The sequence below is a fragment of the Mauremys mutica genome, chromosome 5 (genome assembly GCF_020497125.1).
Source record: "Mauremys mutica isolate MM-2020 ecotype Southern chromosome 5, ASM2049712v1, whole genome shotgun sequence".
NCBI lineage: Eukaryota > Metazoa > Chordata > Testudines > Geoemydidae > Mauremys > Mauremys mutica.
The window spans coordinates 92,475,230-92,502,285 of NC_059076.1; the positions used below are offsets into that span (position 1 = coordinate 92,475,230).

A 27,056-nucleotide genomic window follows, 5' to 3' on the forward strand; every position below is an offset into this window, starting at 1 on the left:
CATGCAGATTTGTTAGCAAGTAGACTAATGCGAAAGGTATATGGCTAAAAATTTTCATAAACGTGCATTTGTTTCCCCAAAAGAGGACCTTTTGTAAAAGAATTGCCAACATTTACTTTAATGCAAGTATATCAATAATCTCTAAAAAATGCTTTTGCTATCACTCCCATTTTGTATTTTATGTATGCAGAAAAACATATTTTAACAGCTTGGAGATGCTTTTCACCACCTGAATATCACTATATCCATAGTCAGGAGTGGACCAAAAACCTGCAAGGCTTATTAAAGACAACCATCCCATTAGTGTCAATGATATTGCTGTCTGAGTAAAAAGAACTTGATTTGGTCATTAGTGAGAATGGGAAATAGTTTAATCTGGCTGGAAATATCACAGTCCTGGTACAATTAATTAAAACAACAGGGATGTACTAGACACATTGAGGAAATACTGAAATTATACCAGATCCAAGAACATATATACTGCCATATGCAGTCAGTAGTGAATAGCGGGACACCTGAACCATAAGAATACACATACATCTAACTATACATATATAGGGGCCACCACCAGCTAAATGTGCTGGAGCTCCTTTGTGAAGATTTTGATTTAAAGAATCTGCAGGATCAGCCAAATGCTTTAAGAGACCAATGCACCCTCCCAGTTTGAAGGCAGAGGAGATGAGAGTTGGAGGTGAGGTCCCCCATATAAAAGACCAGCTGAGTGTTACAAGCTGGGAGCAAAGGGCAGGGCTGGGGTGCTGCCTTGGGCTTGTCACAAGCAGAATGGACTACACGGGACTGAGCGGACACGTGCGCCCCAGGTCCCCTGTGGGGGCGGAGCCAGGGGAAGGGGGGGCGGGTCCGCAGGAGTCTGACTCCTCCCCCTGCACAAAGTAGAGGCGCTGCGGGCGGGCGGGCGGCTGCGATGCTTGGCAAAGCCCCCGGGTCGCACGGAGCGATCGTTCCCGCACCCCGGGCGCAGCAGAGGCTCGCCCCAGTAGCAGCCCTGCCCGCGGGGCTCGGATTACCGCTTGGCGGAGAAGGCACCCGCGTGCAGCCCGGGCAGCAGCCGGAGCCCGTGTCCGGGCGTGGGGACCCCCGGCCCCAGGGCTGCGATGGAGCGCAGGGTGGTGCTGGCGCTGCTGCTGTGGCTGGGGACCCGGCCGGCTCCAGGTAAGGGGCGCTGGGCTGGAGCAGCCGGTGCAGCGGCTCGGGACACCTCCCCTGGGGCGAGGGGCCAGTGGGGCGCAGATGCTGGGACACGAGGCTGAGCAGCCGCGACTGGAAATACCTGAGCCCCGGGGCAGCTGCTCTGAGGGGGCAGGGCGAGGGCCATCCCCGGAGCCCCCCGGGATGCGATGGGAGTTTTGTTCCTGCCCCCGAAGCGAGCGGGCTCGGAGGAGCCGTACTCCGGACACAGGGGCGGGGGCAGGGGAGAATAATCCTGCCCCTATTGAAGTCAATGGGAGTTTTGCTCTTGACTTCAGTAAGGCAAAGATTTCACCCCGAATCCATGGATTGTGTTTGCTGGTGGCCTGGGGACGATCCTCAGCTGGGGTGAATTGTGATAGGGAAGTCAAGGGAAGCTAGCACCATTTACACCTCCAGTTGAGGATCTGCCCCAGAGCTATTTTTGTTGTTAAAGGTGTTAGCCTTGGCCATGCCCTCCTCCTTCCCCTGAGGGCTCCAGAGGAAGGCTGCTCCTTATCACAGCTCAGGTGCTGCAAAGGGCAGGACATCCTGACTGGTCACTCCTCGCATGAGAGAGTAGGCAGGTGCACAGGCTATTGCTTTACAAGGAGAATTTGGAGAGACCACGAAGTCTGATTAGCATATCGGGCGTTGGAGCCATAATTTCACCCCTGAATCTTTTCTAGAAAACACAGGAAGCCAGGGACAGTTCTGCCAAACTTTCCCATGCCCAAAGCAAATCTTAATGAAAGGAAAGAAACAAGAGAGGAAAAAAAAAAGGAGTTGCCTTCTATCTGCGGAGAGTTAATAATATGCTGTGCAAGACACAGCGCAACCAACCCCTGCCTCTACAGCCTCTGCAAGACTAATTCCAGTGGCTGGAAACAACCCCAGTTCATTATACCACTGGATGGGGAATAAGTGGTACAAAATCCTTTACATTCAGCCTGATACCTTAGTTCTATCCTCTGTCCTGTTAGTGGAGAGTACAGAAACTGAGAATAAGCCAAGTGAAAACAATCATATTGAGGTTAATATGTTAGCAGAAATTGCATCTTAAATATATAGGGATGAATTTTAAAATTAATTAAAATAATGCCTATGCTTGGAGCAAAAATAAACATTTTGACTATTATAATACGGATATTAATTTAATGTCAGACACTTGGATGTTTATCCAATAAATAATGCTATTTTATTGATCCTAGTGTTAGTACATCATGGGTTTTTAAAAGGCATACATAAGTTAATGCATTTTCTTTTGGAATAGCCTCCTTAGAGATATGCATACGAGCAATTGTATTTAATAGCATAATGTTCTACCTTGAAGAAAATAATCTAGACAGAGATTGGTCACAGTTTGATTGAGACTGAACATCCTTGACTAAATGGAGCTTATCTTTAGCTTAGTTTTTAGGTCTAACTAAACAACACTTAATGAGGGGGAAAAAAATCTCAGTTTTAATACAGACCATATTCTGCTTTTATTTATCTGTACGCTAGTCTCGTTGAAGGCATGGGAGCTATAGGCATGCAGATGGGAGCAGGATTTGGTCCAGGAAGATTTAATCCTGTTTACTTGATAGTTAGATTAGATAAATCATGATTTGCAATGCCTATGATAGAGAGTAAGATGCATATCTTGATTTTGATTTGATTTCCCGTCCTAATTAAAGTTTTTACATTAGTGGTGGCTTTCTAGAGTAAAGTGCAACAGAAATCAATTATCTGAAGCCTACTGTCAATAAAGAATCTCCTTAGGAAGGGTTTGATAAAAATATAATGAAATCCTGAAAAATATTGAAGCCCCTAGCTCTAGGATGACTTTACTGTCATTGATACCAACTCTATTGCCATTCATCAGAGCTGTCTCTCTATATAATCATGGACTTTTGAATCGTATCAGAAGCATTGAAATGAGGAAAAAAGGGAAATGAGAAAAGAAGGCTGTAGAAGAAATTCCTGTTCATAATGAAGAAATAATTCTTGCATTTTAAAACATGTTCCTCTTAGTAGATGGGCTTGTCTGCTAGGTATAGAAACATTTGTTTAATGTTAGTACTGAGAGATTGCACTATTTATGGCTGTTGTGATGACTGGCAAACATAACAGGCCTAATTCTTTACTACATTATGCCAATGTAACTTCACTAAAGATATTGCACTTACACTGGCATAAAACTGGTGCAACACAATGGAGAATCAGACTCAGTATACATCCTCAGACTTTACAATTACTGTATTAGCTACATTTAGTTATGGAGACTAGTCTGTTTCTTCCAGACAGTTAAAAGATTAATGAAATGTGTCCCGGTATGCTAGTACCATCACTGTTCATTTTCTTGTGTAAGTTCACTCACTGACTCATCCGTATTTGCATCAATTCTTCTGTTGTACAAGTGCTCCGCGTTGTCTGGCCAAGGTAATGTTTCAGAACTTACTCAGATCTCTGTACTCATCCTTTACGGACACAGAACTCCCAAAGGGAGTGAGCATAGTAATAAATGCCGAAAACATCTCATTGTGTTCTTTGAAAGTTTGCGCAGACTGTCATACTGAACAGTTACGTCAGAACAAATATTGGAAATGATCTTGCAAGCTTTAACTGACATGAGTATTCTCACTGAATGCAATGGAACCAATCACACAATTAAAGTTTGATAGGAACAGGTTTTCTTAGGGTTTCAGGCAACAAAGGAAACACATTAGAAAATATGATAAAGGAAAACAAGACTGGGTCAGATGACCTTGAGTTCATGATGCACTATGCAAAATAACTCTTAGCAGAATTTGTTAATCAACAGCCTTGGCAAATTTATTATTCAATTTATTATAAGACCTTTCCCAAGGGAGTGAGATCATCAGATGAAGGTTCACTTTATTTCAATGTCCCATATCCTCTTGTTAGACCTTGAAGTTGGTAATGCAGAACAACAGGAACTCCACCCGAGCTTTATGAATTGCAGAGCTATTCTGCTAGCTCATGACCATCTGCCCATTCTTCCTGTTATGACAGAGCTCTTGAACTTCTACTGGGATATGTGGAAAGCAGTAGAACAGTTTAACACATTAAGCAAATAGGTCAACTTAAAACATGCTACATACATATACATTCATACAGTGCTTTTCTAATTGAATCTGATATGTTTTTGGCACATTCATTTATTGATTTTATTTTTGCAGGCTTGTTCATTTCTCCGGATCAACCAAGTCTTAGCATCCAAAAAGATATTCTTACAATAACTGCAAATGATACTCTAAATATTACTTGCAGGTAAGGGCAACTTTGGCCTGCGTTATGATGATGAGAATGATTTATTAATTTAATTTGGATATAGAGGTGGTCCCTTCCTTCTACTCCCTCTTTCCTTGTTCCCCCATCCCCTTCTCCACTGCAGGCCTTGGGCTGAGGTTACATCATGAGGGGATTAAAGAACAAAACAAAAGCTATTGGCTAATCAGGGGATGTTCTCAAGAGTCTAGTGTGTCAGGTGTGTTAAGGTAGTCCCTGGGTAGTCCTAGCTACTCCCCTGTGTGGGAAAGATGGGGTGCAAACAGCAGGGATTGGGGAGAGTACTCTGGAACATAGTGGAGTTTGCTAGGGGTTAAGCAGAGCCCTTGTCACCTCGATTACTCCCTTTTTTGAGTCTTTGTGTGGCTTATATTCATCACCTCTTAATATGCAAATGAAGAAACTTTCTTGTAGCTTTGCGGAATTGAGCATCTCACACTCATTTATCAGATTTAGCATGTTTCTTAATGTTAAATAATTAAGTTTGTCTAATAGCTATTTGTCCTGAAGTTAAAATGGACCATTCAAGAATGAGTAGAACTGAGTTTTCCTGGCATGGTGATAGCAAGCCCCATTTGCCCTAATACATTTCCCTCCTTTGTTTTGCTAGTGGTCAAAGAGCTTTGGAGTGGCTGTTGCCTAACAATCAGAGCAGTTCTGAGAAACATGTTGCGGTGATGGACTGCAGAGACGGCCCCTATTGTAAGATGCTCACTCTTACAAAAGTAATAGGGAATGACACTGGGGACTACAAGTGCTTTTACAGGGACACCCAGGCAACTACAAGCATTTATGTCTATGTTCAAGGTAGGTGGTTACAAGATTCTTATGGGATTCCTACCTATCACTACGATTAAAAAGAAACAATGGTGTAACAGGCATTTCAAAAAGCTTTGTTCTGAAGTAATGTTCATTGGATTACCCACACAAAAGCCTATTTGGCAAAGCATATGCCTCAAGATCAACAGTTGTAAGCAGGAGACTGTCAGCTTAAGAAGAAAGCAGTTACCAGTCCACTTTTCCTCAAGGTTTTAAGGAAAACAAGAATATAAATATACATCCAGTCTATAGGTGCCAGATCCTGCAGTCTCTCCTTTCATTGAACTCCAACTGAAGTTTATGGCCATTCTATATAGTAAATAACTGCAGAAACTGTCCCTTGAAGTGCCGATAAGTGGTTAAAGTAGATTGAAACAGGAGAGGGAACTCTCATCATAACAGTCAAGGAAGTGGGGGAGATCAGGCTTCTTTCATGAGACTTCTAGCATTTCCCATTTGATCAAGCTACAAAGTTTACATAGCAGAATGGCATCTCATGGTTTTTCAATATGTCCATTTCCAGCCGAAATGTAGAAACACAATTTGTGCGCAAAAATATATACAAAAAGCCAGCCAAATGTATTTGACTCTCAAAAAACAACTTTTTCTCAGTTTGTATTTTACATTATCCTTATTAGTTCTATGCAGATCGTATCACAGAGATACATTTGCCTACACCATATAAATTTGTGTGGGTGAAACAGTAAACAGAACAATGCAACAGCAGAAACTTAGCATATATTTTAGCTGTGATGGTAGGAACATTTTTCTATAGTAAACTGTGAGATCTTTGATCACAGCTTTTCTTCTCAGTGGCAGCTTTTGGAGATATTTTTCAGGTATGGTACAAATGATCACCTTAAGTTGTAAGTGAGGCATTTGCATCATATAAAAGATTACTTCATGCTGAGCTTGGCCTCCTGTCTTTCAGCTTCCAAATGTTTACGTGCCTGCAGCCCTTCCTCCTGTCCTGCTGACCAGGCTGACTTTACAATTAAAATTGGGACCAATTTTCTAATATTGGAATTCTTGGCCTTGTGAAATTGACATTCTGTATGCAAATTTTTGTGTGGAATAACTACATGTCAATATGCTACTTACCATAAATAGAAAAGTCCCTGTTCCCATAATTAATAAAATCTATATGTGCAGCAAGTAGCCTAATTTACTTCTCCAGATCCTAGCCCACACATCAATACTGGGATCTGATTTGTTTGCATGCAGAACTACTGTAGACTTCAGTAGGAGTTTCACACATGCAAGGGTTATAGGGTATTTGTATGCAGCACTCACATTTGTATTATCTAACAGGACAATGTTCAGATCAAGTCTGAAATTTGGTCTGCCTTACAGCTGTTGAACTCTGATGAGGAAATCCAGATAGACTTCAAGAACTAAGTTTTCAAAACTCATGCTTTCAGTTGTGCCCATGTAAAATGTATGTGGATGCAACTGCAAAGCCTTCGGTTATGCATGCAGTTTAGATAGCTGCACACACAGAACGGCATTAGACTAAGCCCCTGACTATTTTCACTGTTGATTATCTGACATCAATTATCTGTGCATGCCTGCATGCACCGGTTTGTTATTACAATTTATGGTCAGAATTTTGAAAAGTTGGTTGATAATATATAGGTTTGTTTATAAAGCCGCTTATTTATTGTTGAGAATTTAAAAAAGAATAGCCATTATTTTATTTTATTATTATTTGATTGGCCTCTTACAGTTGGTATGGGTACTTCCACCTTTTCATGTTCTCTGTATGTATAAATACCTTCTGTCTGTGTGTTCCACTCTATGCATCCGAAGAAGTGGGCTGTAGCCCACGAAAGCTTATGCTGAAATAAATTTGTTAGTCTCTAAGGTGCCACAAGCACTTCTGTTCTTTTTGCATTATTTTAGGGGTTGTGAAGCACTTAGCTACTGATAACTAATATTGGAATCCATTCCTATAGTCCTTACACAGGCAGAAGTCACACTGACTTAAATTGGAGTTTTGACTGAGTAAAGACTTCAGGGTCAGGCACCCAGAATTATGTTGACTCCATTAATGTGTATTTGGGCATGATGGTACTGTAAAAAGAGGAGGAGTTAATCTTAATAGTGATGTCAATTTCATCTCCATTCACATACAAGAAAATACAAATGTTTGCCAAATAGAAAAGGATTACATAGATAGGAAAGGAAAGAAAAATAAGAGGGGAAAAACTAGCATGCTGTGTCCTTTCAAATGAAGAGATTATAACAAATGCAAATCAAATATTCTTTTAGATTACAGATCTCCATTTGTGACTTCAGTTAGTGACCAACTTGATGTTATATACATTACTGGGAACAAAACAGTGGTGATTCCATGTCTTGGATCCATATCAAATCTCAATGTATCACTTTATGCGGTAAGAAAAAAGTCAAATATTTCATTACTTATCTCTAGAATTAGCCAAATGTCAATTTACATAAATACAGTGGATTAAAATAGATCTCTTAAAAAGAGCTTCTCATCTTTGGAAATTATGAAACTTACGAACAGAATGGGAATGCTATAACTATACTAACAAATGACACTTCTTCTGTAAAGATCTGTTGACTGCAATGAGAATGTGGCCTGAGTCAGGATGGCAAGTCTGGATCCAGAATGTTGTACTAAATAGTAGACTTACAATATGAATTTGTTTAGTTTTGGAATTATACTGAATGTTTTATTGATCTTTTAACAGAGGTATCCAGAAAAGTTATTTGTTCCTGATGGTAAATCAATCTCATGGGATAATAAAAAAGGCTTCACTATACCCAGTAACCTGATCAGCTATGCAGGCATGGTCTTCTGTGAAGCTAAAATAGATGATGAAAGTTACCAGTCTGTGATGTACATAGTTGTGGTTGTAGGTAAGCCAAAGATTACTCTCCATGGTCATTGTTTTAGGCAGTGCTATTTTGCTTGGTGCAACATATTAAGCAGTTACATTTGATTGGACTGTCGATCAGGAATACTGAAAATACAATTAACATAAAATGCATGTTTTAATATGTATTTCTTTGGAAAAAAACAACACTTGAATTTAAAGGGAAAATGTTATTGTGTTCTGTTTCGGGTGGATCACCGGCATCTGTGCTTGGGATTTTACCTGATCTTCCTTGATGCTGCTTTTTTCAATCATGCAGGGTTTTATTTTTCCTAAACTTCTGCTCTTTTGGAATGAATGTCAGCATAGAGTGAACAGGCACCCCAAAGTATCACTAGAAGCTCAGGAAAGAAGACAAGGTTCTAGCTTGCTATGAGGAGAAACAGGGGAGCACGTCACACTAGAAATGCAAAACCTGGCCTGACCCCAAGAAATTCTTGTTTCCCTGCACACTAATATCCTGGGCCTAACTGGATGAATACGGCTCTGACACATTGAAGTTACCTGCTCCTCCAGGGTAACGTGAGGACTCCTCTTAGGCCCCCACCCATGCTGAGACTGCAATGACCTCCTCCTGGACTGTTGAGCACACTCCCAGCTCCAGGGTTGGAAGAGGCCAGTCCCCCACCTCCCGAGCCTCATTGTGACACTGAGGCTTTGGCGAGGTAGGATCAGCACATTCTCATCTAGACTCGGAGATTCCTAAAGAGAGGAAGAGAAAAATAGGGAGTATCTCACCACCCCATCTCCCTTTAGGGGCAGCAGTTTCCCCGCAATTCATCATCTTCTGTCTGGTTTTGAGTCATTTGGGATTTTTGGATATGTTTTGTCATATTTTACATTTTTTATTACAGGTTTTATGCCTTGGACAGTTTTGCTAATGCCAAATTATTGGTGGTGGTAAAGTTCCAAGCACATCACCTGATGCCCACTTTTGGTCTATCATAATATTTGGGGAGTGGGGTTTGTTTCCATGCTATTGTGAATTTTGTGGTTCACCATTGAGGTTCTCCTCTGAGTGTTCTCTAACATTGCAAGGGGCCAAGAAACCCTTCCATAAGAGTTGAGGATGCTTAGCAGCTCCCAGGATCTGGTCCAAACATCTCTCTCTGACTCCAGCTTAGAAGTACTGATGTCTCACCATGTCAGCTTCTTTTATCTTACTGTGTCTGACCATGAGGGAGCTTCTGGCAAATGGCCTCACAGTAGCCCACTCACTCTGCATGTGCTAAAATCTGAAAGTAGACTGTACTTGCCTGAGCCCCATTGTGTGTCAGTACAACTTTTGGGCACCCTTACCCTTTTCATCTCCACTTTTTGAAATTGGGTGTATCCCTATCTTCCCACTGCACTCAAGCTTCTGGCATTTCTGCTGTGTGTGTGTAACTCCTAAGGGAGAGAGTAAATGCCATTGGGAAAGCAGCATCCTTACGTCATTCAGCAGAATGTTTTTTCAAACTCTGTTCCTTTTGCTTCTTCCAGGATACAGAATTTATGACTTAACTATGAACCCTCATCACCAAATAGAGCTGGCAGCAGGGGAGAAACTAGTTCTAAATTGTACTGTGAGGACGGAGCCAAATGTTGGAATTGATTTCAAGTGGGACTACCCTTCCGTTAAGGTAAAACAATAGTTTCCTAATACCGTGCCCTAGAGCCCTGAAAGAAGCAACCTCTTGCTAGAAATACAAAAGGATGCTCCTGTGTTTTAGCTTCCATGGTTATTTTAGCTTCCAAAGGGTTGGGGCGTGGGAGCTTGCCCCGCTCTGCCTGCCCAGCGCTACTGCTGGGGAGTGGGGTTGGAGTGTGAGGGCTTCTCCTGCTCCCCGGAAGGAGTTCCAGGTGGAGTGGGTCAGGGTGTAGGGGTGTCTATTTTTCCGGGGGCCCCCAATTGGCTGGGGCCCCTGGGCACGGTCCCCATTGGCCAGTGGCTAATCTGCCACTGGTGTGGAGGATTGGGGGAAGAGTTGGAATGAACTGCTTCTTAGAGCTTTTACTCTGTTACAGGGAAAACGTGCTACAATCAGAGACTTAAAAACATCATCAGGAAATGAGCCGAAGAAGTTCATAAGCACGCTTACCATAGACCATGTGACCTTAAATGATAGAGGCCGGTACAACTGCACAGCATTCAGTGGCCTTATGACTAAGAAAAACAGCACATATGTCATTGTCCATGGTATGGAATTCTCTGATTTAATTCTGGATATTTATAGGTGGGGATTGTTGGGATGGAAAATGCATAAGTTGAAAGCAATTAGCTGCACAGTATGTCAATCAAAACGTTTGTTGTATAAACAGGCTGCTTTGAATTGTCAGCCACAGTGTTTCCATTGCTTCTAGTTGTTTTTAGTAGCATTGTTATAGCTCAAGGTTTTTCTATTTTAATGTTAAAGGGTTTTCTCTTAGGACCTTATATGTGATTATCACTGAAAGCTGTTATGTAGAAAAAGTGACACTAAAACAAAGAATGGCTGGTGGTCCCTCTATTTAATCTCTCCCTATGTGGTACTGTAATGTTGAAACTGTATATTTCGGGTCAGATTCTGCCACTCTTCCTCATACTGAATAGTACCTGACTCCACAGGTAGTTCCATTGATTCCATTGTGGCTACCTGCAGAGAAAGGTGTTACTTGCATGAATAAGGGTGGCAGAATCCAGCCCTGGGCTTTTTGCATTCTGAAAATTGGATTCAGCTTTACTTTTGGTCATAAGGAAATGACTCAGAGGAAATGACTCTGGCCAAATCGTATCCTTCCTCAGTCCTCAATCAGGCAAAACTGCATTGGCTACAAAAAGCTGATTTTTTTTTTTGAATGAGTGAGAAAGAATTTCAGGATTTGGTCCAATATTAACTAGTGCAGCAGTACTGCTAGTAATGGATGTACGGTATGTCTTACCCAGGAGCATTAAGGCTGACTTGAAGTTGTGACTAAGTCTGACTTTCAGCATCAGCATTTTGATTTTTTCAGTTCAAACTGACCATAGTCCATTCTTCTGCCAGGACAAGAAACAGTTCCGCCTTCTCTGTCACAGCTGTATCAGATATTAAACGGATACTCTATTTGATCTTAGCCAAAAGGCCAATCATGCTGTTGGGCTGATTACAATTTTGCTTTCTGTGGTTGCAGAAAAGTAGTGTAAATCCTTTCAGAGTTGTGGGATTTTTGGGGTTGCAGAACTTCTGATAGCTTCAATCTCTGCCCAAGTATGTAATTGTATCACGTGCAGTTTTGAATACTGATATGTGCTGAAATGGAAAAATTAAGCCCTTTTTGTCTGACTGTGTAAGTGGAAACCTTGGAGAGGTTTAAATGCGATATTGTGTTACCCAACACATACTTTACAGCACTTGGTTTGCATTGCTTCTTTTGTTACACGGCAACAGCGGCTAGGGAGGACAGAGCATTGGGACTGAGAGTTGAGGTGTGGAGCTGAGAGCAAACTCTTGCCTCTAATGCAGTTGAGAGTCCCCTGGTAGTGGAATTAGTCCACTTTTCTGTGCAAGGGGTGAAGGAGAAGGCATGGTCAGAGGAGAGGGGCTACCTACCCTGGGTGTCACAGAGCATCCCTACGGATGTGACATGGGCCAGTGCTATGTATGTTGTCCTGTCCTGTCCTTCCCACACAGGAGTGCTCCATTGCTTCACTGCCTCAGAACCGCTCTGAAGATGCTCCCCTTTGCCCTAGTGGATCTCCCTAGTGCTCAACCCCAGTAGTTATGCTAGGCCCTGGACTGAGGATTTACCTCATGGATTGTAATACTGCAAGTGCCTGTGCTGGTACATGGGCCACTTTGTCATTTACATCTGCTGCCTTTCATCTCCAATTAAACACTAAACCAAATGGGAGACAGTTTACATTTCTGGCAATATGGAAAGGCAATGTTTTGTTTCAAGCCCATCAATTAATTTCTTGCAGAAAAACCTTTTATCCTTTTGGACAGAATGGGGTCTGTGGTGGAGACAAGGGTAGGAGACCAAGTCAAAATCCCTGTGAGATTTACAGGCTATCCTCCACCAGAAGCAAAATGGTAAGAGTCAGAATGTGATGCCTTTAAAACAGATTGTGGTATTATATGTCAAGCTGACTCTCTAAAGTATCAAGTTACCATGTATTTTCTTTAGGTATAAAAATGGAAAAGCCATCAGCACAAATCATACCATTAAACTTGGTTACACATTAACAATTACTGAGGCAAGTGAAAAGGATGCTGGGAATTACACCATTGTGCTTACAAATCCCGTTAACAAGGAGCAACAGAGACACACATTTAACCTGGTTGTGAATGGTAAGTGAGATATAAACAGTGCCTTTTCCTCTTTTGTTGTATATGTGTGTGTAGAGAGTACTAACTCTTCCTTGACAGAAAGAGCTGGTAGGAGTCCTGTCTCTTAGAGCCGTATGCTCCCCTTGATCTGTGCACTATCCAGATTTAAATTTGGCAAAAAAAAAAAAAGGAGGTGATTCAAAACCACCAAGTCAGGGGAATGCAGGAAAGAAGTCCCATCTCAAACCTTGCCCAGACATTGCTTCAACCATCCACTGAATCTGTCTCCAGCTGGATCCTCATGCTGTATTTTACAACTCAGGAGGTTTCAGGTTTTCCTTGTTGTTGGATAAAAGGATTTTTGTTTTCTATTTTCTGTGTATTATTTCTTTGCCTCTGTGTCTTGCTCTTTTCCTGTCCTCTGTGCTCTCTCCTGCTGCTTTTGTATCATGAGTCTTCCCAGCCATCGTCATCTGCCTTGCCCATCCTTCCTGCCACTGTCAGCTCTGTTCTGGCCTCCCCTTCCTCCCCTCTCCTCCCCCATCCCCCGCCATTCCCCTCTCCCAGACACCCGTCCTCCACACTGCTCCTCAGGAAACATACTCGTCTAGATGCTTCCAAAATAGTAGGTCTTCAAAAGAACAGCTCTGCTAAGTACAGTGCGGTTTAGGTGGGGGCACAATGGGAAATGGAGGCCAGTCACCTAATGCTGGAAGTAATATAAATTTCTTGGCTGGGGATGGTGATGGAAGGAAAGGGCTGTCTGAAGGGTAATTTGTAAGGGGTAGTTGTAAGTAAGCAACGGAAGGATTGCTGAACATTCGGCTTGTATTGAAGCTACTCCGTGAAGTCGGCGCACTTCTTCCTTGATTCTTTTGCTCCCTGCTGAGGTCAGTGGGAGTTGTGGGAACTCAGCACCATGCGGGAGACTCAGAATCACACAGGCTCAGACCCTGGAAGGCGTATGGGAGTCACAGTGAGAGAGAAGCCCCCGTGAAAGAGACTTTGTACATTGCAGAACAAACTGTGTTCTTGTTAGCAAGAGACAATGGCACAAAGCAAAGAATGTCGCTCCTTTATGATGGTCTGTGCATGTAACATGCAGGTTTTTCCTACAGTTCCACCTCAGATTGGGGAGAATGCTTTGTTGGCTCCTGTTGATTCCTACAAGTATGCGACTACTCAAGTCCTAACCTGCACAGTCTATGCCATTCCGGCCCCAGTCACTATCCAGTGGTACTGGCAGTTAGAGGAACAGTGTACTTTCCGCCCTAAGTAAGTACATGATTTGCCAGTTAATCTGCACCACTTCATTTCTGTAACTAGTCACAGATTTTTTAAAGTGCTGTAGGCTCTTTACAAAAATATAAAAATGCACAAAATCAAACACTAAGCAGCCAAGCCCCTGGGTAGCACTTTGATAGTGCAAAAGGGTTATAAATCCAATTTAATTTGGAGATTCCTCAATGTAAGGGGACTCCCTGGGTGGTGTTGAGTCAGTTTAGTGGCTTTATACCACTCCTCTTGCAGCCCTGCACAGGTGGTGTGATCAAGGGAAAGGGGGAATGGCTGGAGCCATTTCAGTGCTTCGATTATCTCCCCCTCTCCCCCTGCACTGAAACAGCCTCTCTGGGCCATTGGCAGCTGGGCATGGGTTAGAGCAGCTCTAAGCTGCTCCAACTTCTGCTAGGGTCATCTCTGGGATTGGCGAGCTACAGATGTGGTGTAAAGCCACCTTTCCTTGCACTGATGCGACTCAGCCAGACTGGAGAATGAGGGGCATTTTGTACCCTGATTTTTGTCAGGTGTAAATGACTAAATGAGGTGTCAGCCACAGAACCACGCTCAGTAACTGTTGCTGCTGGACAATGTTTGCAGACAAAGTTCCCATTTTGCTTCCATTTAAGTCAAGCTCTTACGTATTACAGCAAATAGGCCCAAACTGCCCTCAGGTTGTCAAACATAGTCAAAATGAGCTAGATGTAGGTAGCATTACATGGAGACCGCCAGACTTGGAGTCTGGTGGGCTGTTGCACGGAGTGAATTCCCCAGGCCAGGGCTAACCACGGATGAAACTCTACCACTGTTGTTTCTTGCGTTTGATGCTTTTTTGGCTGGCATCTTGCCTCGTTGGATTCCAAACACGTCTGTGGGCCCCGTCAGTCAAACCTTGTTGGGCAGTAGCAAGTACAAACACACAACACCACACACAGGAAATTTTCTGTTTATGCGACTTGCAGTTCTCTGTGGGGTGTTTTTTTTTTTTTACACCAATCAGCTGCTGAATACGATGCTGCTTGTTATCTATGTAAAAGTGTATCTCAAAGGAACTGCACTGATTGATGGTAGCCAATGATAGAGAGAGCTCCTGACCAAGATACATGCAGCTTCCCTTATCTGGGCCTAGCACAAGGCCAGACTTCCTTTTTTTAAAAAAAAAGCGTTCTGCTTTCCTGTTGTTTATAAAATGACTTCCATTAGCTTCTTTTGGTGCCTGGTCACTTCCTACACAAGAGCCACTGTCCTAAAGACATTCTTTTAAGGAGTCCATTGATTTCTATGTCTCTCTGTCTTCTTTTGAATGAAATTAACTTGAATTGTCAATTTATGACTGGAGGTTTGTTCCCAAAATAGCTGCTTCCCTCCAAGTATCCTGACTGGGCTGACTTACGCAGATTAATTAGGCTATTTACCTCTAGGCCTGGGAATTCCTAGTTTTATAAAGGACAAAGGTCTTGGAAGGTTGTATGTACAATTACACAGAAAAGTTTTCAGGAACATTTCCCAGTTTTATAACATGGCCATTGTTCCATCTCTGATATTTTTTTCTAAACTGAACAGAAATGGTCTCTTGAAGGTTGAGATTTTCCGTATCTAAAATGTATCTCTCTGTCTATTTCTCAGTCAAGTTGGTTTGGGAATCAGTCCTTATGCATGTAAGAAATGGAAAGACATCACGGACAGAAAGGGCGGAAATCGGATTGAAAGAATTAAAAATCAGTTTGTTGCTATTGCTGGGAAAATGAAGGTGAGCTAATGTTCCTTTGTCTTAGTTAGGAACGACCAGTTTTTGAGAGTTCCGTTCAGCATTTCATGTATTTGTGAACATTATATCAACTGTGTTTAACTGTAATAGAGAAAGGCCTGGAGATTAATGAGCAGAAAAAAATGTGGGAACCTACTGCTAATTTTAGTATAACACCGTTTAAAAATACTTGTATAGAAATCTACATATAGATGGCTGTTAAAAGGAGGGAGAGAGAAAAAAAATTCTTAACCACTGAGGATAGGACAAGAAGCAATGGGCTTAAATTGCAGCAAGGGAGGTTTAGGTTGGACATTAGGAAAATCTTTAATATCACATCAACCTCCAGTATGACCTGGGTACCAGAAACACCATTGATTTGTATTGTGCAGGAATTTACAGTGGCAAGGCACCCATCTTTTTTATGGTTTGACTCATTTAAGCCCTTTGGCACTAATGTGGTATGAAATTGCTTGGTTTGTTCTCTTGTAGACTGTCAGCACCCTTGTGATTCAAGCAGCAAACGTGTCATCTTTGTACAGATGCGTGGCTACTAACAAAGCTGGAGTGGGTGAGAGGGTTATCTCCTTTCATGTTACCAGTAAGTATAGCTTGTTGATTGCAAAGCTGCATTAAATTAATCTCATTCCCTCTGCTTCACTAGTGATACCAGCTTCAACACATTTGTCTGATTCAAACCCCTCATGATGACCCATCTCTGTTATGCTTACTAAATAAGGTCCTTATTCAGCATTGAAACAAATATCTAACTTTAAGCATGACAAGGTGGGTGAGGTAATATCTTTTGTTGACTCAACTTCTGTTGGTGAGAGAGAGACAAGCTTTTGCGCTTACACAGAGCTCAAAAGCGTGTCTCTTTCACCAAGAGAAGTTGATCCCATGAAATATATTACCTCACACAACTTATCTCTCTAACATCCTGGGACCAACATGGCTACAGCAACACTGCAAATAACTGTATGTATATGAGCAGTTCCATTAAAGTCAATGGAGTTACAGTAGTGTGAAAACTGGTATAAAGTGAGATCCAAATCAGGATCTTTGGTTGCACTGTTGGTTAGGCATTTACAGCTATAAAGACCTACAAACAAGAGAAAAATTAAACAGTGTTATGAAATTAACAGAATCCATACAATCAGTTGCACACATACAAAATGAAAAATGACTGCCTAGGAAGGAGTACTGTGGAAAGGATCTGGGGGTCATAGTGGATCACAAGCTAAATATGAGTCAACAGTGTAACAGCGTTGCAAAAAAGGCAGACATCATTCTGGGATGTATTAGCAGGAGTGTTGTAAACAAGACACGAGAAGTAATTCTTCTGCTCTACTCCACGCTGATTAGGCCTCAACTGGAGTATTGTGTCCAGTTCTGGGTGCCACATTTCAGGAAAGATGTGGACAAATTGGAGAGAGTCCAGAGAAGAGCAACAAAAATGATTAAAGGTCCAGAAAACATGACCTATGAGGGAAGATTGAAAAAATTGGGTTATTTTAGTCTGGAGAAGAGAAGACTGAGAGGAGACATGATAACAGTTTTCAAGTACATAAAAGGTTATTACAAGAGGAGGGAGAAAAATTGTTCTTCTTAACCTGTGAGGATAGGACAAGAAGCAATGGGCTTAAATTTCAGCAAGGGAGGTTTAGGTTGGACATTAGGAAAAACCTCCTAACTGTCAGAGTGGTTAAGCACTGGAATAAATTGCCTAGGGAAGTTGTGGAATCTCCATCATTGGGGATTTTTAAGAGCAGGTTGAACAAACACCTGTCAGGAATGGTCTGGACAATATTAAGTCCTGCCTTATGTGCAGAGGACTGGACTAGATGACCTCTCAAGGTCCCTTCCAGGTCTATGATTCTATAAAAACTAAGATCCAGATTTTCAAAACTGGGTGACTTCAGTGAGAGCTTCTAGCTTCTCAGGACCCTGGAAAATCAGATCATATATTTATGTGCCTAAATATGGATTTAGGAACTTAGCTTTAGGCATTCATTTTTGAAAATCTTGGTCTAAATGATATTTTTAATCCAGTCACAAAAATTGGCAGTTAATGCTGAGGATAGTGCAAGGTTGCATAGGACAAGTCTATTAATTACATAGACCTTCGTTGGGCTTTGCTTGTGTGTGATTTTGTTGTTGTTGTTGTTGTTAACGTGAATGATGGGCCTGATTCTCCAGTGCCTTGTGAAGTCATTTATGCCTGGGCAAAGTGAGTGTAAAACAAGGTGCAAAGCACTGGAGAGTCAAATCCAATAAGTCTGTGAATGATGATTTTCAAAATGGCTTTTTCTAATCAATATAAAAGGAAAGAACTTTATTAATATAACAAATGCACTATTTAATGAACTATTTTTAATTTGCAGGGGGTCTTGAAATTAACCTTCAACCTAGAAACCAACCCACTGAAAAGGATAACATGTCCTTGCAGTGCACTGCGGACAAATTCACCTTTGAAAACCTGACCTGGTATAAACTGAGTCCTCGCACCTCACAGAGGCCCCTTGGGGGGTTGCCAATGCCTGTGTGCAAGAACCCGAATGACCTTCTGAAGCTGAATGCCACAGTTTCCAATAGCAATGGTGAAAATGTTACCTTAGAGCTTATCCTCCATAACATTTCTCTTCGAGATCGAGGGGATTACGTTTGCATAGCCCAGGACAAAAAGACTAAAACGCAACACTGTCTTGTCAAGCACCTCACTGTTCAAGGTATGAACCCACTTACATATACCAAAGTAGATGGTTATATGCACAGACTGTGTATAGCCGGAAACAAAGATACTGCAGTCGCAGGAATCCTCAAGTACTGTAGGACCTAGCGTGTTACCAGTTTAAAGGTGTGCTCACTTGTAGAAGGGATTTAAGCAGTTGCTAATAATGAGACTGCCTTTAACGTGTCAAGTGCATGAGGTCAAGTCCAGGCAGAGTGTATCTGCTGTGCTGATGAACTGGCTAGGCACACTTAGTATTCCATTATTATGGAACAGCAATGGAAGGGTTAATAGGCCTGGTGCGGAAAAGCAGAGAATTGTGCTGTGCAAGCAAATGAAGTGTCTTTATTGATAGGCACAAACAGTGGCACAAATTGCTAGCTCCACATCTATGATCTGTTTATACTTGTGACTTAAGTTTTGACTCAACCTTTGGGTTTGAAAATGTGGTCATGCTTTAAAATTGTTATAAAAGCAGGGCAGCATTTCAGCACAAACAATGCCGGTGGCTGGCTTTGGATGCAAACACAAGTGATCTTGCATAGAGGTCTTGCAATCCTGGCTTGGCAACTTAGGCCCTGATTCAGGAAAGTACTTTAGCACATGCTTATGGGCAGTCCTGAATACAGATGCTTTCCTGAATCAGCACCTCAAGCACTATTAATATCACCCTTCTTGCAGTGGGGTTGGAGATGGAGACATGAGGGGAGGCAATTCCTGGCAAGTTCCTTCTTCTCCATTAGCCTGCGGGGGGAGTCTCTAAATCATAAAACCAGACTCATGTAAAAGACAAAGGACTTCTCCTTATAATGTTTTCTTAGCTATTGTGCTTGTCTCATGTATCATGGAAGATTAAATATGATCTTTCCATGAACACCATGATTGGTGCTATTGCAGTAAGGCCATGGGACTACATTAGTGACTCAAACTTGTAAAGTGGCAGCGAGTGCTAAGGCATCACAAAAATGATTATACTTGGAAACTCTCAATAACTTTATTTTCATGCAAACAGAGCCTGTGGCCCCCACATTGGTAGAGAGCCTGGAGAATCAAACAGCAAACATTGGTGAAACCATAGAAGTATCATGCCCAGCAAATGGAATTCCTCCTCCACACATCACATGGTTTAAAAACAATGAAACCCTTGTTGAAGACTCAGGTGAGGAACTGCTCCTTCAGTATGACTTATTTCACTTGTCATCTGTTTTACGCAGGACTCCCTATTGATTTCACTGCAGAGTTCAAGTGCGGAGTGGGGGCAGAATGTGGCCCTGTGTATTTTATATACTGTGTGAGGGTTGGGTATGCAAAAGTATAGCTAAAATAATTGCATCTATTGAATTCTTAACAACAGCCAAAGCCAACACAAATAGCAGAATTAAGAACAATTCCTTTTTTCAGGTATTGTTGTGAAGGATGGGAACAAAACTCTAACCATACGCAGGATAAGGAAAGAAGATGGAGGTCTCTACACCTGCCTTGCCTGCAATGTCCTTGGATGCAAAAAAGCAGTAACTTTTTTTGCAGTAGAAGGTCAGTACAGATTTGCTTCTCTTATTTATTTGTGCTTGAAATGATAACTGCTAAAAAGGAAGCCTATGCATCATGTCTTGGTCACAGTTTAGAAAATGTACTAGCAGTGCCTTTGCTGAAAGCTTCCTTATGCCAAAGTGGATCAGATTCATTTATTGATAAGGCTCCTAATCAAGCTCGAAATGGGTGAGGTCACACCAAGCTGGCAACCCAGTGGTTTTGGTTTTTGAGGCTGATATCTTGGTCTCCAGAATCACAGCTTTCATTATGAAATCACAGCTGGCCATTGTGGTGGTAGAGAAAAACCTGAAAACGTAGAGTGAGTGCAAATCAAGGCAATAATACCTGCATCTGAGTCTGCAGAGAGCCTAGCACACTTCAGTGGGTATTAATGAGGATACTTAACAATGCTGACAGTTAAATTATTTCACTGCTGTCAAGGCATCTAAGAAAGGGGAGGAAGGATCATGCACAATCTCCAGTGAATGGTGTCCCATTTTGGTGGCATGAGTGGATGGCACTTGGCATTCCCCTCCCCCTACCTGTCCTGTGGAGATAAAAGGACAGAAGGAAAGAGAATAGCCTTGAGGGCCTCCAAGCCTCACCAATGGGGTTTCAATGTATAGCGTTCAGGGGCATCCAAGTTTCACATCCATCCAGCATTCACTACTCTGGTGGTGGGTATGCGGCCACGCAGCTTCCTCCCTGACTCTAGTGGTGCTGCTCCTCCCTCTACCAGAGGTTGTCTGCAGACTCATTGCAGTGGTTACACTTGGGTCATGTTTTCAAACTCATCTATGCAACCATTAGGGCTGAAAACACCCATGAGTCAAGCATGTGGAGGGAGCTTGGGAGCAGACCACTGTTTCTCTCCTCCCCAGTCAGAACCCTGGGTCATAGTCTTTGACTCAGCAAAGCCCTTAAGCGTGTGCTTACCTTTAGGCATTTACTTAAGTTGCAATGAAGTCAATGGGACTTAACCATATGCTTAAAGTTACGTATGTGTTTACATGCTTTGCCAAATAGGTGTGAACTAAAATGTGCTTAAAAGGTAAGTACGCCTGTGAGTTCTTTGCTGAATTAGGGTCTAACTGTTGCCTAGATTGAAGCTACTCCTCGTGGTAAGCACTGCGCCCTGGCAGTTAGTGTTTGTTCCATTACCGTCATTCCAAAATTGACTACATGGTGTGAAAATTCAACCCTAACAAGTGGTCAAACTAATTTGCGACAAAACCAAACCACTTTTCGCCTTCCACCAACAGTAAGGATGCTGCCAATTAATGATCAGGTGCTCCTTGCTTTCATTATTAGTATGTTACCTATATATGTGTATGAAAATAGTCACTAAATACTTCAGGAATCTCTGTCTCGTAAATCAGGGTGATCAACACTCTGTTATTCTGAGCTAGTGAAAGCTATCACCTATTGTTCTCGAGTTCTCATTAGGTTATGGAGTTGATCTCTTGGGCAACATATTTTTGTTGGGTGCAAATTATCTGTAAATAACCCTAATGTAAATACTTGCTCTCAACTGGTCTAATAAATGTGAGAAATGGGGGTGGGACAGAACGGAATTCCTCTGGTGCTTGTTATCAAATATTCAAGTGGTACCATGCTTAAACCTGTAATAAGGATTCCAGTTCATGGATATATTGTCTCAGGACCACAAGAACCGCAAACAGTCCATATTTTCATATCCCATTTTAAGAAGTTAAAGAAATGTTAGAAATGTTGTTTCATAATGCAGGGGATCATTCTTGCAACATCTTATTTCCTACATAGCATAATCACCTTTTTCTTTGCATGAGAAAAAGTTATTCATTTCTGGGTGCTCAACATTCATCTAGATTTTGAGTTTTCGAAAATAGCAATTTCTTTTAAAATATAAGATTTCACCTTTTTTTTCTTAATTGCAAAGGCCCAAATTCTTCCCTCAATTATGCACATTCAGCCTCATCAAAACAAGGTTGTCTTCAACCTTTCATGTGTGTAACTAAGGGAAAACTTTGGCTATAAGAGTCTGACTAGTCCTTGCTGCTATTTCGTTGTGCACTAATTTGTAGGAATCAGAAGGCTTACGAGAAAACAATGGATCAAATCCTGTGCTGACATATCTCATGCAAAATTCTATTCCTCGTTGTCTTGAGTGGGGTTTCATGGTGTGTAATTCAGTATGGAACTTGGCCCAATATTCCCACCTATAAGAAACAAGCGTTGCCTTAGTTGGCTTGCTACATGGGGCACTTTTAAAATGAACCTTCGGAACAAGGAACTTTATGCAGTCCTTTAACTGATGACCTAAACCAATAAGCTTTCAGCTATCAATGAGATATTCATTTGTTTCTCCCCAGGCGCCGAAGAGAAAATGAACCTGGAGCTCATTATCCTGGTTGGGACTGCAGTGATTGCCATGTTCTTCTGGTTGCTTCTTGTAATCATTCTCCGGACCGTTAAACGGGTAACGAAACCATTCTTTTACTATCCCACCAGCATTGGTCTTGCATGACAAATGAAAACTGACTATGGCTCTTTTGTGTTGTTTCTTTCCATTGTTCTTAAACCAACAGGCACATTTTTTCTCTCAATACCATAACATTCCTGCCTGGAATTGAGGGCGCAGAAATTTGGTTTTAATTGACCAGGCATTCGGAGGAAAAAATGCTTGAACTGCTTTTGATTATTAAAAGTGCAAGGATCCGTGTTCACACTCATAATGATGTAGTTAGAGGAAACTACAGACTTGAATTTCTGTGAAATTTTAAAACCCTGAGGAGGGAGAAGTTAGTACATGTGACTGCCTCATTCCAGCCAACACGTACCATTTATGTGACTAGAACTGATATTGTTTTCCAGGCCAGTGGAGGGGAACTAAAGACTGGCTACTTGTCAATCATCATGGATCCTGATGAAGTCCCTATGGATGAGCAGTGTGAACGTCTCCCCTATGATGCCAGCAAGTGGGAGTTTCCTAGAGACCGGCTAAAGCTAGGTGTGCTTTCACTATTTTGCATGGGGGCTGAGGAAAGAATACACCGCACAGGGAGCCTGTGGAGGAATTCTGACTGGCACACACAGAATTGCCCCAGAAACTACATCACACTCTGATAGGATGCAGTGGGTGTTCCCTCTGTGATGGCTCAGTCCTTTGGGCCAGTGCAGGAGATGGCTGGATCATGGCCTCTCCTAACCCCACCCTGCAGGAAAAGCTAGCTTGGCCTAGTTATTGTGTTTCCTGACCCCACTTTCACACCTACATAGGCCCAGCCCCGTGTGTGTCAAACCATCATTCCCAACATGGGGGTTGATTCAGTTAATGATTGGCCTACCTTTTGTCCACTGCTTTGACAATAAGTCTAAATCTGTTCATCTTTTCATACCAGGTAAACCCCTGGGGCGTGGAGCATTTGGCCAAGTCATAGAAGCAGATGCATTTGGAATTGACAAAACTGCTACCTGCAAAACTGTTGCAGTAAAAATGCTGAAAGGTAAAAATGAAGACTAAAAGCCTCCTGAAAAGACATAATGTATTTGTATTTCCAGTCTTGTATCTAGAAGCCAACAAAGCATGTTGAACAATCAGAATTTCTGTACCGATGCCCTAGAAGGGTTTAGTTAACAATTGCTGTGAGAATAATGTAACTTATGTCTAACTGTAAGGAGGATGCTCTTTAGAGCTCCTTTACCATTACTTTATAGAGCTACCCAGATGCAGATGTTAAATTTGCTCCTACAAGTAATCCTACACAAGTGTTGATTTCTGCAGTGTTTACCTACATGCTGTACCTGCAGTGTGAGCTTTCTGTCAAACCCTAAACAATGACTTAGATGTTATCTGGGGCGGGGGGGGGGGGGAGGGGAGAAACGAGTAAGCTAGCTTACTCCTTGGCTGATTTTAAAGAGCTCTTCAATATTATTGTCAGTGATGTGGATGTTTTGACATTAAAGACAAAGCTGAGATCCCAGAATCGTTCCTCCTTCCCAGGACTCTGAAACAATTGAACAAGGTTCTCTGCACTCAGAGAATCCATCCCAGGTTTCACACTAAGACCAGTGAATAATGGGAAAGGACTCTGGGAGTTTTGTCAGTGCTGCATGAGTAGTCACGCAATACAGGTACTGCCAATAAAGCTCATTGTTTATGTGCTATGCTGTCAAGTCTCCTGGTATAAGGACATAACATTAATAGGATGGGTCCCCAAGCAAAATAAGAGAAGACCCCAACTACCTACATAAGTTCCTGGCTTTCACCAAATCTGCTGAATGCTGCCTTCTGCCCACCCGCACCTCCCCTCAGATATTGGCTGCTGCTGCCTCCTCTGCATGTTCGGAATGCTGACAAATCATCCAGTGGCTGTTCTCATTGATTGGGTGAGAGGGTGTGCAGCCCCCAACCCCTGCCCCACGTCCTCCCTTTCACAGGCCAATCTAGTGCCACAGGACAAGTGGTAGCCCCTGGCACTCAGACACCACATGGGGTAATGGTTATATCTCTGGTAACTGAAAACGCAACAGACTCTGCTTAAAATGTTGCATAGAGCAGAGAAGATTCCATGCAGTAATACACTGATTATCTCTCCAGTCTGACATTTTACCTTTTGGCAGCATTCAGGAACTGTTTCAAAATAAAGGAAAACCAACTCTGTAACTCTACAGCTCACCAGTGCCAGAGCATAGTGAGGAGGAATGTGTGTTTTGTCTTTCACGTGAGAACCCTAGCCTAGGTTAACCTACAAAAACATTTACTCGATTTGCCGAAATACTAATTGATGTGGTTGGCAAAGGGAAAAACTTTTATTTCTGTTATGCTGATCAGTTATATAATTTTTATCTTGACAGAGGGTGCTACACATAGTGAACACCGGGCACTTATGTCAGAGCTCAAGATCCTCATTCATATTGGTCATCATCTAAATGTTGTCAATTTACTTGGTGCCTGCACAAAACCAGGAGGTGAGTGACTGATTGAGAGTCCTTGTTGCTCTCTGGGTATAGAATGTCTATTCAGTGATTGGACGCACTACCAGAAATTCAGTAAGACCATTTCCGATTAGTGGAGAATTGAGTTTCATCATTAGCAAGACTCTGATTTTCCATTATAGTTATTCCAAGGCTGTTCATTAGAAGAGTCAGCATGATCCAGTGGCTAGATTAGGGGATGGGAAGGCTGGAGTTCAATCTGTCAGGTCTGTCACTGATGTGCTGTGTCACCTTGAGGAAGTCACTTGACCTTTTGTACCTCAGTTCAGCTCCCCCATCCGTAAAATGGGGTAATAATGCTTGCACACTGTTAGCAAAGTTAGCACACTAAGTGCAGGTACAATATTATTTTTCTTTATGGTGTGGACCATTCATATTCCTCACATGAAAAACTCAAACACTGTGTAGTTGTCCAAAGGAGGAGTAAACATAGTTATAATTAGAAATAGGCCTAAAACAGAATTCTGAAAGCAAACACATTTGTGAGGTTTGGAATCCGAATCTATATCCAAATGCCACAGGTAGCCTCTATGTCTCTAATGGACTAAAGCAAAACCACAAATTGTAACACTCTCCTCAGCTCTGGGATAAAAGGTGATTATGAGTCTGGATCCAAATTTGGATGATTAAATCTATCTTACTTATAATTGCAACAATTTTGGTCCAACAAGCCCAGCATCGTTCACTAGTTTGGAAGATATTTAGAACAAGTAACTTTGTAATAACTTGCCAAAGAAGTTGATTCAGTTGTGAGTTTAGTATTAACACAGTTAGGCTAAGAATTTCCTTCATGCAGTTCCATAACTATAGTACAGTACTGGGAAGAAGAAGAATTCCATAAATCTTTCTAAAGGTAGACATAGGGGCCAATTATTAATTGTAGATGCAGGGGTGGCTCTAGGTATTTTGCCGCCCCAAGCATGGCAAGCAGGCTGCCTTTGGCGGCTTGCCTGCGGGAGTTCCTCGGTCCCGCAGATTCGGCGGCATACCTGCAGGAGGTCCACCGAAGCTGCGGGACCAGCGGACCCTCCGCAGGCATGCCGCCAAAGGCAACCTGCCTGCTGCCCTCGCGGTGACCGGCAGAGTGCCCCCCGTGGCTTGCTGCCCCAGGCACGCGCTTGGCGTGCTGGTGCCTGGAGCCACCCCTGTGTAGATGCCATAATAAGAAGCCAACATCCAATACCTGGACTTTAGATCAGCATTTCCAAATGTCCAAGTAACCCAATTTGAGCATCGGCATTCAACATTTGGGCAGCTCATCAGCATACCTGTGTTTGCAAATTGGGTTTTAAGGACCAAATATTTTAAAACATGGAGACTCAGCTCCATGCACAAAGATGCATGAACAGTTATGTGTACATGAAAGTAGTTTACTGCACTTGGGTGGTTAATTGCATGACTGTGCATGCAAACATCAGTGTAGATGGATATTTGCATGCACAGTGAACCAATTTGCATGTGTTGTCATAGCCACTTGCACATATAAATATAAGCACACAATTTCATACACATTTTCACATGCAAAGTAAGGTCTCTGCTTTTTGAAAAATTTGGCCTGAAATGTTATTTCCTCCCATCCAACATGTTAATCAGAAAAGGTGTCACTTTCCTTCTTTGAACAGATTTTTACTGTCTATATTGTGGATATTCTCTTTAAAATTATTTGGAAAGACAGTGGAATGATTTTTAAAAGAATTCATATTTTTATCTGGGCTGAACTGGGAAATAGCCTTTCTAATTAATTGGTTCTTGTTTTATGCAGGTCCACTTATGGTGATTGTGGAATACTGCAAGTTTGGAAACTTGTCAACTTACTTAAGGAGCAAGAGAAGTGAATTTGTTCCGTACAAGGTACAGTCTGCTGCCATCGTCAAAATTAAAAATAGAGGCTAAGGAGTGACGAAACTTTATTTTTAAAACTCTGTTTACGTTCTGAGTGGAAAGCTTGAGAATTATTGGGGATGTATCTTTGTATTAATATTAATTATGATAATCATTAGCACTTACCATAGAAATTCAATATAGAAAAGGCATTACAGGTCATCTAGTCAATCCCCATGCCCATACAATATAGTTAGTTTCTTATTCTAAGCTTTAAATGTGCAAAGAGGAGGCATCTACCATTTCTCTTGGCAGACTATTCTACAGTCTGCCATATCTGCCAGGGAGTTTTTCCTGATAATCTGCCTAATTTTTTTCTTTAATTTCAGCTCTTTACTCTTAGTCAAACCAGCTTGTACCACCTTAAATCACTTCACTCCCTGATTGTGTTTATACCCTTCTGTAGACTGCTATCATGTCCCCCTTGTTCATTG

General features: G+C 42.0%; 1 protein-coding gene across 1 annotated transcript in view; it reads left to right on the forward strand.

Annotated features, from left to right (window-relative positions):
* Positions 1-951: 951 nt before the first annotated feature.
* KDR (kinase insert domain receptor) overlaps positions 952-27,056 on the forward strand; it is a 37,978-nt gene continuing 11,873 nt past the window's right edge. Inside the window, exons 1-20 of the mRNA XM_045019978.1 lie at positions 952-1,173; positions 4,374-4,464; positions 5,093-5,289; positions 7,573-7,697; positions 8,019-8,187; positions 9,687-9,826; positions 10,212-10,383; positions 12,127-12,238; positions 12,333-12,496; positions 13,594-13,750; positions 15,380-15,503; positions 15,993-16,101; positions 17,885-18,229; positions 19,244-19,390; positions 19,633-19,764; positions 22,116-22,222; positions 22,618-22,753; positions 23,145-23,249; positions 24,601-24,714; positions 26,504-26,592. Of these exons, the coding sequence (XP_044875913.1) occupies positions 1,116-1,173; positions 4,374-4,464; positions 5,093-5,289; positions 7,573-7,697; positions 8,019-8,187; positions 9,687-9,826; positions 10,212-10,383; positions 12,127-12,238; positions 12,333-12,496; positions 13,594-13,750; positions 15,380-15,503; positions 15,993-16,101; positions 17,885-18,229; positions 19,244-19,390; positions 19,633-19,764; positions 22,116-22,222; positions 22,618-22,753; positions 23,145-23,249; positions 24,601-24,714; positions 26,504-26,592 (2,793 nt within the window). The 5' untranslated portion in view covers positions 952-1,115. The remainder of the gene's footprint in view (positions 1,174-4,373; positions 4,465-5,092; positions 5,290-7,572; positions 7,698-8,018; positions 8,188-9,686; positions 9,827-10,211; positions 10,384-12,126; positions 12,239-12,332; positions 12,497-13,593; positions 13,751-15,379; positions 15,504-15,992; positions 16,102-17,884; positions 18,230-19,243; positions 19,391-19,632; positions 19,765-22,115; positions 22,223-22,617; positions 22,754-23,144; positions 23,250-24,600; positions 24,715-26,503; positions 26,593-27,056) is intronic.